This window comes from Mesoplodon densirostris, chromosome 3 (assembly GCF_025265405.1).
Source record: "Mesoplodon densirostris isolate mMesDen1 chromosome 3, mMesDen1 primary haplotype, whole genome shotgun sequence".
Lineage (NCBI taxonomy): Eukaryota > Metazoa > Chordata > Mammalia > Artiodactyla > Ziphiidae > Mesoplodon > Mesoplodon densirostris.
In genome coordinates, this window is record NC_082663.1 from 129,047,546 (window position 1) to 129,061,097 (window position 13,552).

At 49.5% G+C, this 13,552-nt stretch overlaps 1 protein-coding gene across 8 annotated transcripts in view; it reads left to right on the forward strand.

Moving 5' to 3' along the window:
• Positions 1 to 13,552, forward strand: part of HMGXB3 (HMG-box containing 3) — a 61,397-nt gene that overhangs the window by 45,337 nt on the left and 2,508 nt on the right. For 5 of the 8 annotated variants that reach the window (XM_060093619.1, XM_060093620.1, XM_060093623.1 and 2 more), the window contains 7 exons: positions 2,025 to 2,156; positions 3,079 to 3,263; positions 6,859 to 7,078; positions 8,321 to 8,454; positions 9,251 to 9,367; positions 10,839 to 11,048; positions 12,025 to 12,488. In XM_060093619.1, coding sequence (XP_059949602.1) covers positions 2,025 to 2,156; positions 3,079 to 3,263; positions 6,859 to 7,078; positions 8,321 to 8,454; positions 9,251 to 9,367; positions 10,839 to 11,048; positions 12,025 to 12,488 — 1,462 coding nt within the window. Of the gene's footprint in view, positions 1 to 2,024; positions 2,157 to 3,078; positions 3,264 to 6,858; positions 7,079 to 8,320; positions 8,455 to 9,250; positions 9,368 to 10,838; positions 11,049 to 12,024; positions 13,357 to 13,552 lie in introns of those variants that run through there. The other 3 variants (XM_060093626.1, XM_060093627.1, XM_060093621.1) reach the window with 2 other exon arrangements.

Sequence of the window (13,552 nt, forward strand, 5' to 3'; positions counted from 1 at the left end):
TTGCTTGTCTGTAAAGCTTTTGATTTCTCCCTCAAATCTGAATGAGAGCCTTGCTGGGTAGAGTATTCTTGGTTGTTTTTTCCCTTCCATCGCTTTAAATATATCGTGCCATTCCCTCATGGCCTGCAGAGTTTCTGCTGAAAAATCAGGTAATAATCTTAGGACAATTCCCTTGTATTTTATTTGTTGCTTTAAATATTTTCTCTTTGCCTTTAATTTTTGTCAGTTTGGTTACTATGTGTCTCGGCATGTTCCTCCTTGGGTTTATCCTGTATGGCACTCTCTGCTTCCTGGACTTGGGTGACTGTTTCCTTTCTCATGTTAGGGACGTTTTCAGCTATGTCTCTTCAGATATTTTCTCGGGTTCTTTCTCTCTCTCTTCTCCTTCTGCGGCCACTATAATGCAAATGTTGGTGCATTTAATGTTGTCCCAGAGGTTTCTTAGACTGTCCTCATTTCTTTTTATTGTTTATTCTGTTCCGCAGCAGTGATTTCCACCATTCTGTCTTCCAGCTCACTTATCCATTCTTCTGCCTCGCTTATTCTCCTATAGATTCCTTCTAGTGTATTTTTCATTTCAGTTATTATATTGTTCATCTCTGTTTGTTTGTTCTTTAGTTCTTCTAGGTCTTTGTTAAACATTTCTTGTATCTTCTCCACCTGTGCCTCCATTCTTTTTCTGAGATCTTGGATCAACTTTACTATCATCACTCTGAATTCTTTTTTGGGTAGATTGCCCATCTCCACTCCACTTAGTTGTTCTGGGTTTTATCTTGTTCCTTCCTCTGGGACACATTCCTCTGCTGTCTCATTTTGTCTAACTTTCTGTGAGTGTGGTTTCCATTCCACAGACTGCAGGGTTGTAGTTCTAATTGCTTTTGCTGTTGCCTCCTGGTGGATGAGGCCAGTTTTCAGGCTTCCTGGCCGGAGGGACTGGTTCCTGCACATTGGTTGGTTTAGCTGGGTCTTGTCCCTCTGGTGGGCAGGGCTGTGTCAAGGGGTGTGTTTAGCAGGCAGCTGTGTGCTCAGGAAGATTTTAGGCAGTCTGCCTGCTGATGGGTGGGGCTGTGTTCCTGATCTGTTGGTGGTTTGTCCTGAGGCATCCCAGCCCTGTATCCTGCAGGTTGTTGGGTGGGGCCAGGTTTTGGTGAGAAAATGGCAGCCTCCAGGAGGGTTCATGCCAATGAGCACTCCCCAGAATTACTGCCACCAGTGTCTGTCCCCGCAGTGAGCCACAGCCGACCTTGCCTCCACAGGAGACCCTCTAACACCAGCAGGTAGGTCTGGCTCAGGGTCTTATGAGGTCACCGCTTTTTCTCCTGGGTCCTGGTGCGCACAAGACCTTGTGTGCACCCTCTGAGATTAGAGTTTGTTTCCCTCTGTCCTGTTGAATTCCTGTAATCAGTCCCCTCTGGCCTTCAAAGCCAGGTGCTCTGGGAGCTCCTCCTCTCATTGCCAGACCCCCAGGCTGGGGAACCTAACGTGAGGCTCAGAACTTTCACTTCTGTGGGAGAACCTCTATGATATAATTATTTTCCAGTTTGTGGGTCACCCATTTGGCAGGTGTGGGATTTAATTTTATTGTGATTGCTCCACTCCTACCATCTTGTTGTGGGTTCTGCATTTTCTTTGGATGTACGATATCTTTTTTGGGGTAGGTTCCAGTGGGTTTTTTTGTTGATGGTTGTTCCAGCAGTTAGTTGTGATTTTGGTGTTTTCGTAAGAAGAGATGAGCTCATGTCCTTCTCTTCTGCCATCTTCTCGGCAAGGTTTCTGAGCAGCCCCTGCATGCTGAAAAGGCTGCTCTGTGCTCTGGGTACAATGGGATCCAATTAAACAGTTTCCTTCACAGCTGCTTGTAGGTTACCAACTAGCAGGTGACCTCTAGTTTTGTATTTTATGGATGTACCACAATTTATTTTTCAATGTTCCCCCATTGGTGGGCATTTAGTTAGTCTCCTGTTTTTTGCTGTTGTGGATGTTGTTAACAGTGAATGTCTCTGTTGCCATTTTTTAACCTGCAGGTCTCTTTAACGTGGGAAACAAGCTGCTAGTGAGCCTGGACTTGCTTTTTGCAATCCGAAACCAGATCAAGCTGGGAGAGGACCCCAGAGTATCCATCAGCACTCTTCTGAAGTCAGTGCAGGATCAGACAGGTAAAGGTTGGCTTCCTCCGTTTCCCCAAGGTTAGTTCTAAGCTCCCTGGGGATTTTCAGTGATGGGCTTTCGTTAACATAATTACCTTGGAGGAGAGTCTGATATTTTGAAAAGAAGACATTCTTGACTTCCTAACACACTCCTCCTCTTGAATTTTACAAATGCCAAACTTTGGAAAGCATGAGTCTTTCCATGTATCCAGAGACCTTCAGCACAGTATTAAACAGACTTCATAGAAGCTCATCCTTTGGTCATAGGTAGACTTGGCGTTACTACATACTAAGCAGACTCATTCTGAATACACAGCTTCTGGAGGTCTGCTCCCATTTCCAAGGCTCATGCTGAGACATGAAGGTGGGCACCACCCTCCTTATTATTAGAAGTTATTTTCCCCTTTGCTTTCCTCATTTCTTTCTGTTTTTGCTTTTCCCCTCCCTTCCTACAGAATCCAGGCCCCATGCCCCTTCCCTGCTCTGAGGTCAGATGGAGTAGAGGAAGGGTTCTAGGGTCAGACAGGTTTGTGTCTGAGTCTGCACTCTACCACTTAGTGGCAGTGTGGTTTTGAGTACGTTATTCTCTGTGCCTCAGTTTTTCCAGTTATTCAGTGAGGATAACAATACTCTTGGCTCATAAAGATGTGAGAGTTAAATGAGAGAATGTATTCGAAGCTGTCAGCATAGCATCTAGGTCCTAGTGGGTGCTGAGTACAGGGCAGCTATAACTCTCATTGGGATTGCCCTTTGAGTTGCTACCCGAACACCTAATGGCTAGGGTTCTTGACCCTTTGGTGGTTAGTACTCTTGGGTGTTCTTAGGAGAGAAGCAGTCTTGCAGAATTGCTGTTCTTGCTGGCCATTGCTCATCCCCTGTGGCCTCCAGGTCTTCTTCTGTGAACTTCTCAGAGCTCTTGCTCTCCTTCTAGAGAAGACTCTTACCGCAGAGGAGCTGAGCCAGCTGCAGGAGCTGCTGTGCAATGGGTATTGGGCTTTTGAGTGCCTCACTGTCCGAGACTACAATGACATGATCTGTGGCATCTGTGGTGTGGCCCCCAAAGTGGAAGTTGCCCAGAGGAGTGAAGAAAACGTGCTGGCACTGAAGAGTGTGGAGGTAAGTGCCTCGTGGTCACCACAGGTGACCTTTAGAAATGTCTGCACACTTTGGCAGCCACCTTCCTACATGGTGTTTCCAGGAGCAGATGGCTGTAGTTCTTTCCTGGGTGAGGTGAGTAGCTTTTTCTTGCCACTTCCCAGGTTTTCATCTAAGGCAGACCAGATGGAAATGGAGGCACTTGTTACTTATTCAACAGATTTATTAAACATGAACTACAGGTGCACTTTTTAGGCATTTGGGAAATGGCAGTTAAACCCACGGAGTTTTTGAGCTCATGGAGCTCACTTTCTGATTCGGGGAGACAGGAGACAAACATTAATAATTGTGTATATTATATTAAAATACTATTAATATATATTATATGTAATACATTAATTTAAAGTAACATAATAACAGTAAGGCAGGGTAAGGAAGAGACCAGTATTGTGGGAAGAAGGGGCTCCTGCTTTATTTATAGAGGGTGGTCGGGGAAGTCCTGTCTGACACAAGGGCATTTGAGTAGAGCCTTCTGAAGCCCATGTAGTTTTCAGTGGGAGGAACATTCCAGGCAGAGGGAGCAGCAAGAATGGGATCTGAAGAGGGCTTGCTGGGCATGGTTGAGGAACAGAAAGGTGGCCAATGTGGCTGGCTGTCTGTGAGCAGGGTATAGAGTGGTCGGATGTGTGAGGTTCAAGAGGCTATGGATGGCCTGGGCCATTGTAAGGACTTCCACTGAGTGAGATGGAGAGCCAGTGAAGGGTTTTGAGGAAGAGTGGACTGATCTGACTTAGGTTCTTAACTAAAAAATGTTCACACAAAGATAACACCAAACTCAGATGGCTTTATACATTAATTCTAACAAATATCCAAGAAATAAGATTCCAGTCGTAGAAGAAGAGCAAAAGTGGATATAAGTCATTGTGTAAGGCCATATAACTGAAAGCAAAACCAAACATTTAATACAAGATGAAAATTTGGGCTGATAGTACTCATGAATATAGATGTCAGAGTTCTGAATAAGATAATTGCAGAACAAATCTAACAGTGAGTAAAATAAAATCATGACTAAGCTTATCCCAGGAAGGTAAGATTGTTTCAACATTAGAAAATATACTGATGTAATTCAGTACTTGACAGTTTAAAGGAGAAAACCCATATGATTATTTCACTGGATGTCTAAAAAAGACTTTTTTTTAAATTCGGCGCCCATTATGATAAAACTCTTCACAAACTAAGACTAATTGGGGAAATTATTTAACCTGGTACAGGGAATTTTTCAAAAATTCTATAGGTGAACTCTTTCCCATCATCATGCTGAGAGGTCTGGTCTGCCTGCATAGGTGTGGAGTGCCCCGTGAGCATGCTAGCAGTCACGGTGGGTGCAAGCTTTTCCATGTCTGAACTCTACCACAGTTACTCTTAAGCACTGGACCTGCAGCTCACTTGTTTGCCACCGGGAGTGGTACAGGACCTCTGGAGAAAAGTTCTGGTGTATTTTGACACGGCCAGCTGAGCATATTAGGGATTTAATGCATATTCCTCTTTCTCTTCCCAATTAAAAAAATAAGTACATACGCTGATCAGATAGTTCTATTATGAGGGTGGTGGTGTATAATGAGATATATGAAAACAAGCATAATGCTACTGGAGCCTTCTAAGTGTTCCCTGTAGGTAAAATGAACTGTAAAAAAAATTTGCTTTTGTGTGTTATCTCACAAAGAGGCTGTTTCTAGACTCATTCAAATCTGCTTGTCTAATGGAAATATTAATAGTAGTGCAGCTATGATTTATTGAGCATTTTATTACATATACCAAGTTCTTACTCTGTACTCAGTGCATTACTTTCTGGCTGCCTTCTCAAACCTGTGATATTTTTGTAGATGAAGGGGGCTTGCCCAAGCTCATCCAGTCAGGAAGGGGTGGAGCTGGGATTTGACCTTGGTCTGGCTCCCTGACTCCAGAATCTGAACTCATAAGCAGCACCATGCTCACCAGTACCTCCTGGGACCCTGAGCTCTGGTGTTATTTTTTTTTTGCGGTACGTGGGCCTCTCACTGTTGTGGCCTCTCCCGTTGTGGAGCACAGGCTCTGGACGCGCAGGCTCAGCGGCCATGGCTCACGGGCCCAGCCGCTCCACGGCATGTGGGATCTTCCCGGACCGGGGCACGAACCCATATTCCCTGCATCGGCAGGCAGACTCTCAACCACTGCACCACAAGGGAAGCCCCTGGGCTCTGGTTTTTTAAACACATCTGGTCACAGGCTTTTTGGCTTTTTGCTCTCTAGAATAGACAGAAGCCCGCCTCCCTGCAAAAACTCACATATCCTAGTCCTGCCTGGCACCCTCCTTGTTCTGATCAAGGCTCGCTCCTCACAGAATGGAGTAGCATTCCCTTCACTTTCTGTATGCGTGTCTCTTCTCTTCTTTGTTTCTGGGTGTTTCTTTCTAGAGACCAGGACTTTGTTTTCTCCCTTTTGTGTGTGGAGTGCAGAGTTGGGTAGTGCGTTCGAGGAGAGCAGGCTGGGGGTGTTCTAAAGTCAGTGAAATAGAAAGGTATTGAACAAAACAAACGTCCACGAGGAGATTGTAGTGTTGGCCCCTCCCCTCGGGGACTGGTAGAGGAGGACTCTCTGGACTGATAAGAGACCATCTCTATGTGGAGCAATAGTTCTTAGACTTTGTGGGCATAAAAAATACATTGGGCAATGATTTGCAAACTTTAGTGTGAGAGGCTTGCTGGGCCTCACCCCCAGGGTTTCTGATTCAGTGGGTCTGGAGTGGGCTGAGCATTTGCATTTCTAACAAGTTCCCAGGTGGTGCTCATGCCACTGGTCCACGCTTCGAGAACCACTCACCTAGGGAATCTTTTAAAAATGCAGCCTTAGGGGTTTAGTTCATACAGATTGAGGTGCAGCCCGGATATCAGCATTGCTGAGTAACGCAAATGATTCTGATGAGGTAATAGGATCAGGGTCTCCCTTTGAGGGCTGCATAAGAGGGCTTACAAGAAGAAAAATTGAGTAGCACAGTGCTAGATGTCTAGAGTAGGTAAGTACATGCTGCACGTAGAGGAGATAGCCGTGTGCTAGCATGGTCTGGGAGGACCTTTGGGAGGAGGTGAAGGATCAACAGGGCCTTGCAAGTGGGTGGAGTGCCACTAAGTTTTATTCTGATGATTCCTGCCAGCCAGGCATAGGGATTAAGGGCTTGGGCTTTGGAACTAGATCTTTGTTCACATTCTCGTTCAGACTTCCCCTCGCTCCAGTGCTCTCACCTCAGGCACCCTCAGGCTTGTATAGTAGTAGTTAATTAGTCAGTGTCTGGCACATGACAGGCAGTGGTAGCTGCCCTCTCCTGGCGAGGCAGGGAAGAGGACATGAATAAAGGCATAGACGCAAAAGGGACTTAGGTCTTGGGGAGTGCTATGGTGTGGGAGAAAGGAATGAGGCCAAGGAACAGTTTGGCACTAAGATGTTAGATTCGGGGGTGTCCCGGCAGTGTGTGGCTGTCTGACTCCTTCCCCCTGCTCAGCCTGTATGGAGAAGGTAGGCTGTTGTGTTGCTGATGTTCTGTGGCTCCTACAGTTTGACCTTTTTTGTCCTGACCTTTTAGTTCACCTGGCCTGACTTCTTGGCCTCTAGTGAGGTAAATGTGGAGGACTTTTGGGCCACGATGGAGACAGAAGTGATTGAGCAGGTGGCCTTTCCCACCAGCATCCCTATCACCAAGTTTGATGCCTCTGTTATTGCCCCCTTCTTCCCACCACTCATGAGAGGAGCTGTGGTCGTCAACACTGAGAAAGACAAAAACCTGGATGTGCAGCCAGTACCTGGTAAGGCCACCTGGTAGCTGGGGTCAGGGAAGGGTCCCATCGCGTCTGGAACATTGTCCATGGCAAGACAGCATGTATGGTTGAGAGGGGGCCAGGCCCACCTGGAGGGCTCTTTCTGGAAAGATAATGACAACCTGTGACAAAATCCCCTGGAGATTAAAGTCATGTGCAGAGTTTTGAAGAGCTACCAGCCACATTGTATAGGACTGACCCACATAGCCCACTGTCAGCCTTCTGGGATGCACTACACTGAATAGTGGGAACCCTCTGAAAAATGCTGATGATAGGGCTCCAACCCCAAAGATTCTCACTGAGAGATATAGGGGGAGACAGGGAGTCTGCCTTCTAAACAGGTCTTTCAGATGGTTTTTTAGATGCTCTGTGCTTACACATTGAGAAGCCCTGGGCTAGCTCTTTTGAGGGCATCGGTTTCTGACAACTTGGGTTTGATTCCCAGCTATACCCCTCAGTGACCATGTGACCTCCACCAAATCCCTTCATTGCCCCGAGCCTCTGTTGCTTCATTTACAAAGAGGGCATGACATTGCTACCCACCACCTAGGTTGTTGTGAAGATTAAGTGAGCTAATACAGTTAGAGTGACGGCGTGCTTTTTTTTAACTGCAACTCAGAGTAAGCAATAGGTTCTACATCGTGACTCAGCGTGCTGGTCATATAAGTAACACGTCTGTGTATCTCTGTAACTAAAACAACTTTCATAAAACAGTACTTTCCCTTACCAAGTGCAACATACTTGATTTTCTATTCTATTTCATTTTTAAAATCCTGGATATGACCTGCTAAATTGATTTTATAAGTAAGGCCCCTGCACAGTTCTGTTGATCAGGTTCAGGAACCTAGTGTATAAAGAGCATTTTTAAAATGAGAGCTATTACTGTTCCTCATGTTGCTGCAGTTGTGTTAAGAATCTGAGATCATGGTTCCGGAAAAACTTAAAAGGTTAAAAGCTGACCCATTTCACGGTTCTTTGCATGGGCGCTCTGCAGGGTATCTCCTCTAGATGTTCGAAGGCAGAAAGCTGGCTCTCAGAGACTTCGGATATCTGTAGAAGCTTAAGACCTGCCTTGAGTCCACCTCTCCCAGCCCCCAGGGCAGTGCTCGGGGCACAGCCTGCTCGACTGTGGACCAGGCCCCCTTGTTCCCATCCTCATGCATGAGGGACTCCGCAGGACCTCAGGTGGCTGGCAGTAGCGCCCTCCCATTAACACGACGTCTCTCGCAGGCAATGGCGGTGCCTTGGTACGGCTGCTCCAGGAGGGCGCCTGCAAGCTTGAGGAGATCGGCTCCTACAGCAAGGAGGAGCTGCACTGCCTGCTGAGGCAGTGTGGCATCCCCTTCGGGGCAGAAGACTCCAGGGTGAGTCTCGGGGCAGTGCTGGGGGTAGGGACTTTGGGAGCAGACTGGTGGGCCATTTTTCTGGGCAGGGATATGAATACCCACGACTGGGCACTTGCGTTGGACACAGGGTGCTGGTGGGCAGAGAGGCCTGGGAGATAGCCAGCAGCCAGATTGTTACATGCACGCGAGGCCTTCCCATCCAGGCAGTTCCTCTGTTGAGGTAGTGGGTCCAGACCCAGGTTCAGGAATCCAGGCTCTCCTGCTAACTGTGTGTGGCCTTGGATAAGCTGCCTTACACATCTGAGCCTCGTTTGCAAAGTGGAAATAACCAAAATACCAACCTCATGAAGTGTGCAGTGTCTAGTTATCACCTATCCAGGCTCTTAGAAAACAAGCATCACGGCATCCATAGAGAAGGAGGTGGAGGGATGTGTGTATTTAATCCATACATTATGTACTTCCCTTCATACTAATGTGCTCTTGAAAATCTAATGCTTCAAGTTCAGACTCAAATGTTGGCTCCTCTTTGACACTTGCCCAGCCCTGTAAAAAAAAAATAGAGAGAACCCAGGCCTCAGAGTCTGGCAGCTTGATCATTCTGGCTGGCTCTGTCTGTGACCTGGTCCTTACAGGGCCTCAGCATCCCCATATGTACCTAAAGGACATTGGGCTCGTGAGGCTCCAAGGCCCAATCTGGCCTTAACAGTTTATTCATTTGCTTTGAGTGAGCATTTGAAGTGAGCACTTGGTGCTGTGTACCAAGCCTGGTCGCTCAGCATTCACTGCTGTGTTTAATCTGGTCCTTGTGCTCTAGGACCAGCTCTGCTTCTCCTTGTTGGCCCTCTACGAATCTGTGCAGAATGGAGCCAGAGCTCAACAGCCCCCACCTCATCTCACAGGGGGTAAAATCTACAAGATGTGCCCCCATCAGGTAAGAGGATAACGAGGAGGAACTCAGGGTGAATTTGTTCATGTGGATCTGATTGATCCAGCTCATCCTGGAGCTGGCACTTAGGTCACTGGGCAGCTGTGGAATAGCTCCTTATGGGTCATCACCAGTGAGTATTAGGCACCCTACTGTGTGCTGGCCCCTGCGTCAGCTGTTGAGGGTACAAAGGTGAGCAACGAAGATGTCATTCCTCCCTCGGTGACCTCATATTGAGAAATAAAGTCACCTTGGCTTGTGGCACCAGCTCTGCAGGAACTAGACAAGGACCAGAGATACAAAGTAGCGGAGAGGGACCTGCTGTCTGTGGGGCAGCCAGAGGAGGCTGAGAGCCCCACGTAAGCTTGGGAAGGGATGTGACCACTATGTCCTGAGCGGGGAGGGGTCCCCGGAAGCCAGTTCATGTAGAGCTTTGTAGGCAAGAGTAACAGTTTGGGTTTTCTTCTGAGAGTGATGAGAGGGGCCCGTTGGATGGTTTGAATGGGAAACGGTCTGATTTGGGTTCTAAGAAGATCACTCCTTAGGCCCGTAGAGAGCATGCACAGGGTAGGCGCCAGGATAGCACTGGGAAGGTTGTGCCCTGTGTGACACAGTCGTCCCAATCCAAGAAGATGCCAGGGTAGAAAACCCCCTGAACAGTGCTAAATGGGGAAGACGGCTTTGCAGAGCCTCCCTTTTACTGAGTGGGCAGGGCGACTAGCTGTCGGAAGAGAGTCAGGTCATCGACTCCTTTAACAGCCCCTGGCAGGTCAGAGCCTGCTCAGAGCCTTGTGTTCATGTGACTGGGGTTCATCTCAGGAGAAGCACTTGACAGCACAGGGACGTGAGAGCTATAGATCTCGGGGCTGTGGTGGGCCAGTGGTATTACCTGGAGGCGATAGCCAGGACTGGTAGGTGTGAAGGCAGGGAGGTAGAGGCAGAATTCTCCAGTGGACACACAGCTGCCCAGCAGTGGAGTGGTATTTGGGGGATCTGATGAAGGCTCTACCTTCATCTGGGGTTCTCATCTGGACAGCACCATCAGGGTCTGCTCAAAATACAGATGCTTAGACTCCACCTTCAGTGGCTAATTCTGTAGATTTGGAGTGGGACCCAGGAACTTCCTCTTAGCTGCTGGTGCCATGCAGCCTGGGAACCACTGGACTAGATGGTGTTTGGTGGGGTGATGTGGAGGGTGGGGTTTGGAGGTGATGCCTTGGTGGGTGGGGATGGGGGGATCTCAGCCTCATTTGAGGCTCGGATGCTCCCAGCTCTTCTCCCAGGCTGCAGTGAGCTGGTGACTTCATTTAGGGACAGAAGTAGGAGGGAAGCAGAATGTCATGGGCTCTGGCAGGATGGCGTGACCTCAGTCATAAAACCTGATTGTCCATCTTCCCGGGAGGAAGCGAGTGGACCTGACTCGGTCTGTCTGCAGGTTGGCTTCTTCACCCTGTGCTGTACTCCATCTCCCCACCAGGTGGTGTGCGGCTCCAAGTATCTCGTGCGGGGCGAGAGTGCCCTCGACCACGTGGATCTGCTCGTCTCCTCCCGCCACTGGCCCCCTGTGTATGTGGTCGACATGGCCACACCAGTGGCCCTGTGTGCTGACCTCTGCTACCCAGAGCTGACCAGCCAGATGTGGGGGAGGAATCAGGGCTGTTTCTCTAGCCCCACGGAGCCGCCTGTGGTGAGTTCCCTTCTGAGGAACTGGGACACATCCCCCTGGTTCGTTGGGAAGACCTTCTGCGAACCATCCACCACCTTTTTTCTCCACCGGTGTTTTGTCTCCGTGTTCTGGAACCAGCATTTACTCCACAAATATTTACTGACCAACCCCCATGTGTGTGTGTGAGGCCACAGCATGTCACTTAGGGTGCCAAGGGTGACCCCAGGTATCTTGGGGTCAAAGGGGTCACCTTGCAGTTAAGCCTAGAAAATTGCCACCTTTGAGGACACTGTGCATGCTGACATACAAAAGGCCCAGACCAGCCCTGCTTTGGCTTTGACTGAATATGCTGCATGGCATTCCTTGTGTTGTGATCTAGAGGCACAGTGGCTTAGAAAACGCTAACTGTATCAACCCCTCTCCTCTAATTAAAAGGGGAAAGTAAGGCCCCGAGGTGAAAATGGACCTGTCGAGTGTCACATAGCAGATTAATGGCAGAGCCCTGGTCTCCTTGTCTTGGTGCACTGTATCAGGCTGTGGTTCTTAGCACGGGCACATGCCCTTGGCTAGGAGGGACATTAGGACTGGTAATAGGAAGGGGCCGTCATTGTCATCACTTGCCTTTTCCTTAGTCTGTGGGGCTCACTGGGTTTGTAAGGTTGGTGTGAGGCATTGCAGAAGGGCATCTGAGCCTCCGTGGGAACCACTTCCTTCCTGTTCCCCTGCAGCCCCAGTCTGAATTGGTTAGGCAGATATAAATAATAGCTCAGGTAATCCAGCCTCTGCTCTGGGAGGTGGCCACTGTTACTGTCCTCATTCTCACATGAGGAAACGGAGGCACAGGGGAGGAGGAAAGGGGGACTTGCCCCAGTAAACGTGTTATGTGGTGACGGTAGGATTTAAACAGAGCTGGCTCACCCACAGCTTTCACTCTCACCCATCACACAGCTTGGACCTTAATCTTCCCTCACGTCACAGTGGCTTATCTCCCTTGTAGAGCGTGTCCTGCCCAGAACTCTTGGACCAGCATTATACGGTGGACATGACGGAGACTGAGCACTCTGTCCAGCACCCGGTCACCAAGACTGCCACACGGCGCATCGTCCATGCAGGCACACAGCCCAGTCCTGGCGACCCCAGTGCTGGGCACCACTCCTTGGCCCTGTGTCCTGAGTTGGCGCCCTACGCAGCCATCCTGTCCTCCTTTGCAGACAGCAAACCAAACAGCGTCCGCCAGCGGCCCATTGCCTTTGACAATGCCACCCACTATTACCTCTACAACCGCCTCATGGACTTCCTTACCAGTCGCGAGATTGTCAACCGGCAGATCCATGACATTGTGCAGAGCTGCCAGCCTGGCGAGGTGGTCATCCGAGACACCCTCTACCGCCTCGGGGTTGCTCAGATCAAGACGGAGACGGAGGAGGACGCTGAGGAAGAGGAGGTGGCCACAGCTGCAGAGTAAGCCGGGCTCTTGTGCAGGGACCGCACCATCTCTCTCAAGCCATAGTAAGGCCCTTGCCCGAGGCAGATCCATCCAGGGGACCAGCCTCTGATGCTGGGACTGACCAAAGAGCTTCCATTTCCTGAGCACGGTGGAGCCCAGGGTCCTTGGTTCTCAACCTTCTGGGGCTTCTGGGGGTCGGGAGAGGCACCAGGACACTCTTTACTAGCCCCAAAAGAGCACTTGGGTGGAACCATATGTTCAATAAAGGGGCAGGGAGGCTGAGAGAAGGCAAGTAGCTGCTGGCTTCCCAGGGGCGCCTGTGGGTCGGGGTGGAGGTCCTGGGTGGGCCAAGGCTGCTGAGGTTTCCCTTCCCACCCAGGGACACCATTTCCAGCCCCTGTGGCCTGTTGCCTTTGACTCGGGGCCTTGGGGGCTTCATGAGCTCCAGGGGTCCCTTTGGGCTCTTGATTCTCCCAGAGGAGGAATGCATTCCCCTCCTATTCTTCCTGCACCCACATCTGGGGGCAGCTGAGAAAGCGTGAGCCACAACTCTCTTCCAGGCCTAGCCTCCCTGCCCCAAGCTTTGAGGAAGAGGATCCCCTTCCTGGTCACTGCTGCTGCTGCCTGCCTCCTCTCTGGACCCTCATCACAGAGGGGATGTGGCCCGTGAGCATGACATAACCTGGGGGCAGTAGGAAAAACTCCCTTCTGTGAAGGGTAAGCAGACTGGGCGGTAAGGAAACAGCAGGACTGGCTCAAGTGCCCAGAGTTTGCTTAGGGCACGGGAATTGGCCGTGTTATTTAATTTATTGAGAGGAGTGGAATAGGTGGCTTTTTTCCCCCTCCCTCTTCCCCGACCAGAATAAAGTTTATTAAATTATATGGTTTGGGTGCAACAGGAGTCAATTCCAGCCTCATTGTATGCAGCTCAGTGTGGTTGGGCCCCAGAGGTGCTGGGGTTGGTCACTCACTGCGGGAAGATGGAAGGAGGTCCCCGGGCGTCTGCATGGCACAAAGACCAGAGGCCAGCTGTGTTAATGCTGTTAGTTTAATGCTGACAGAGACAATTCCACAGCGT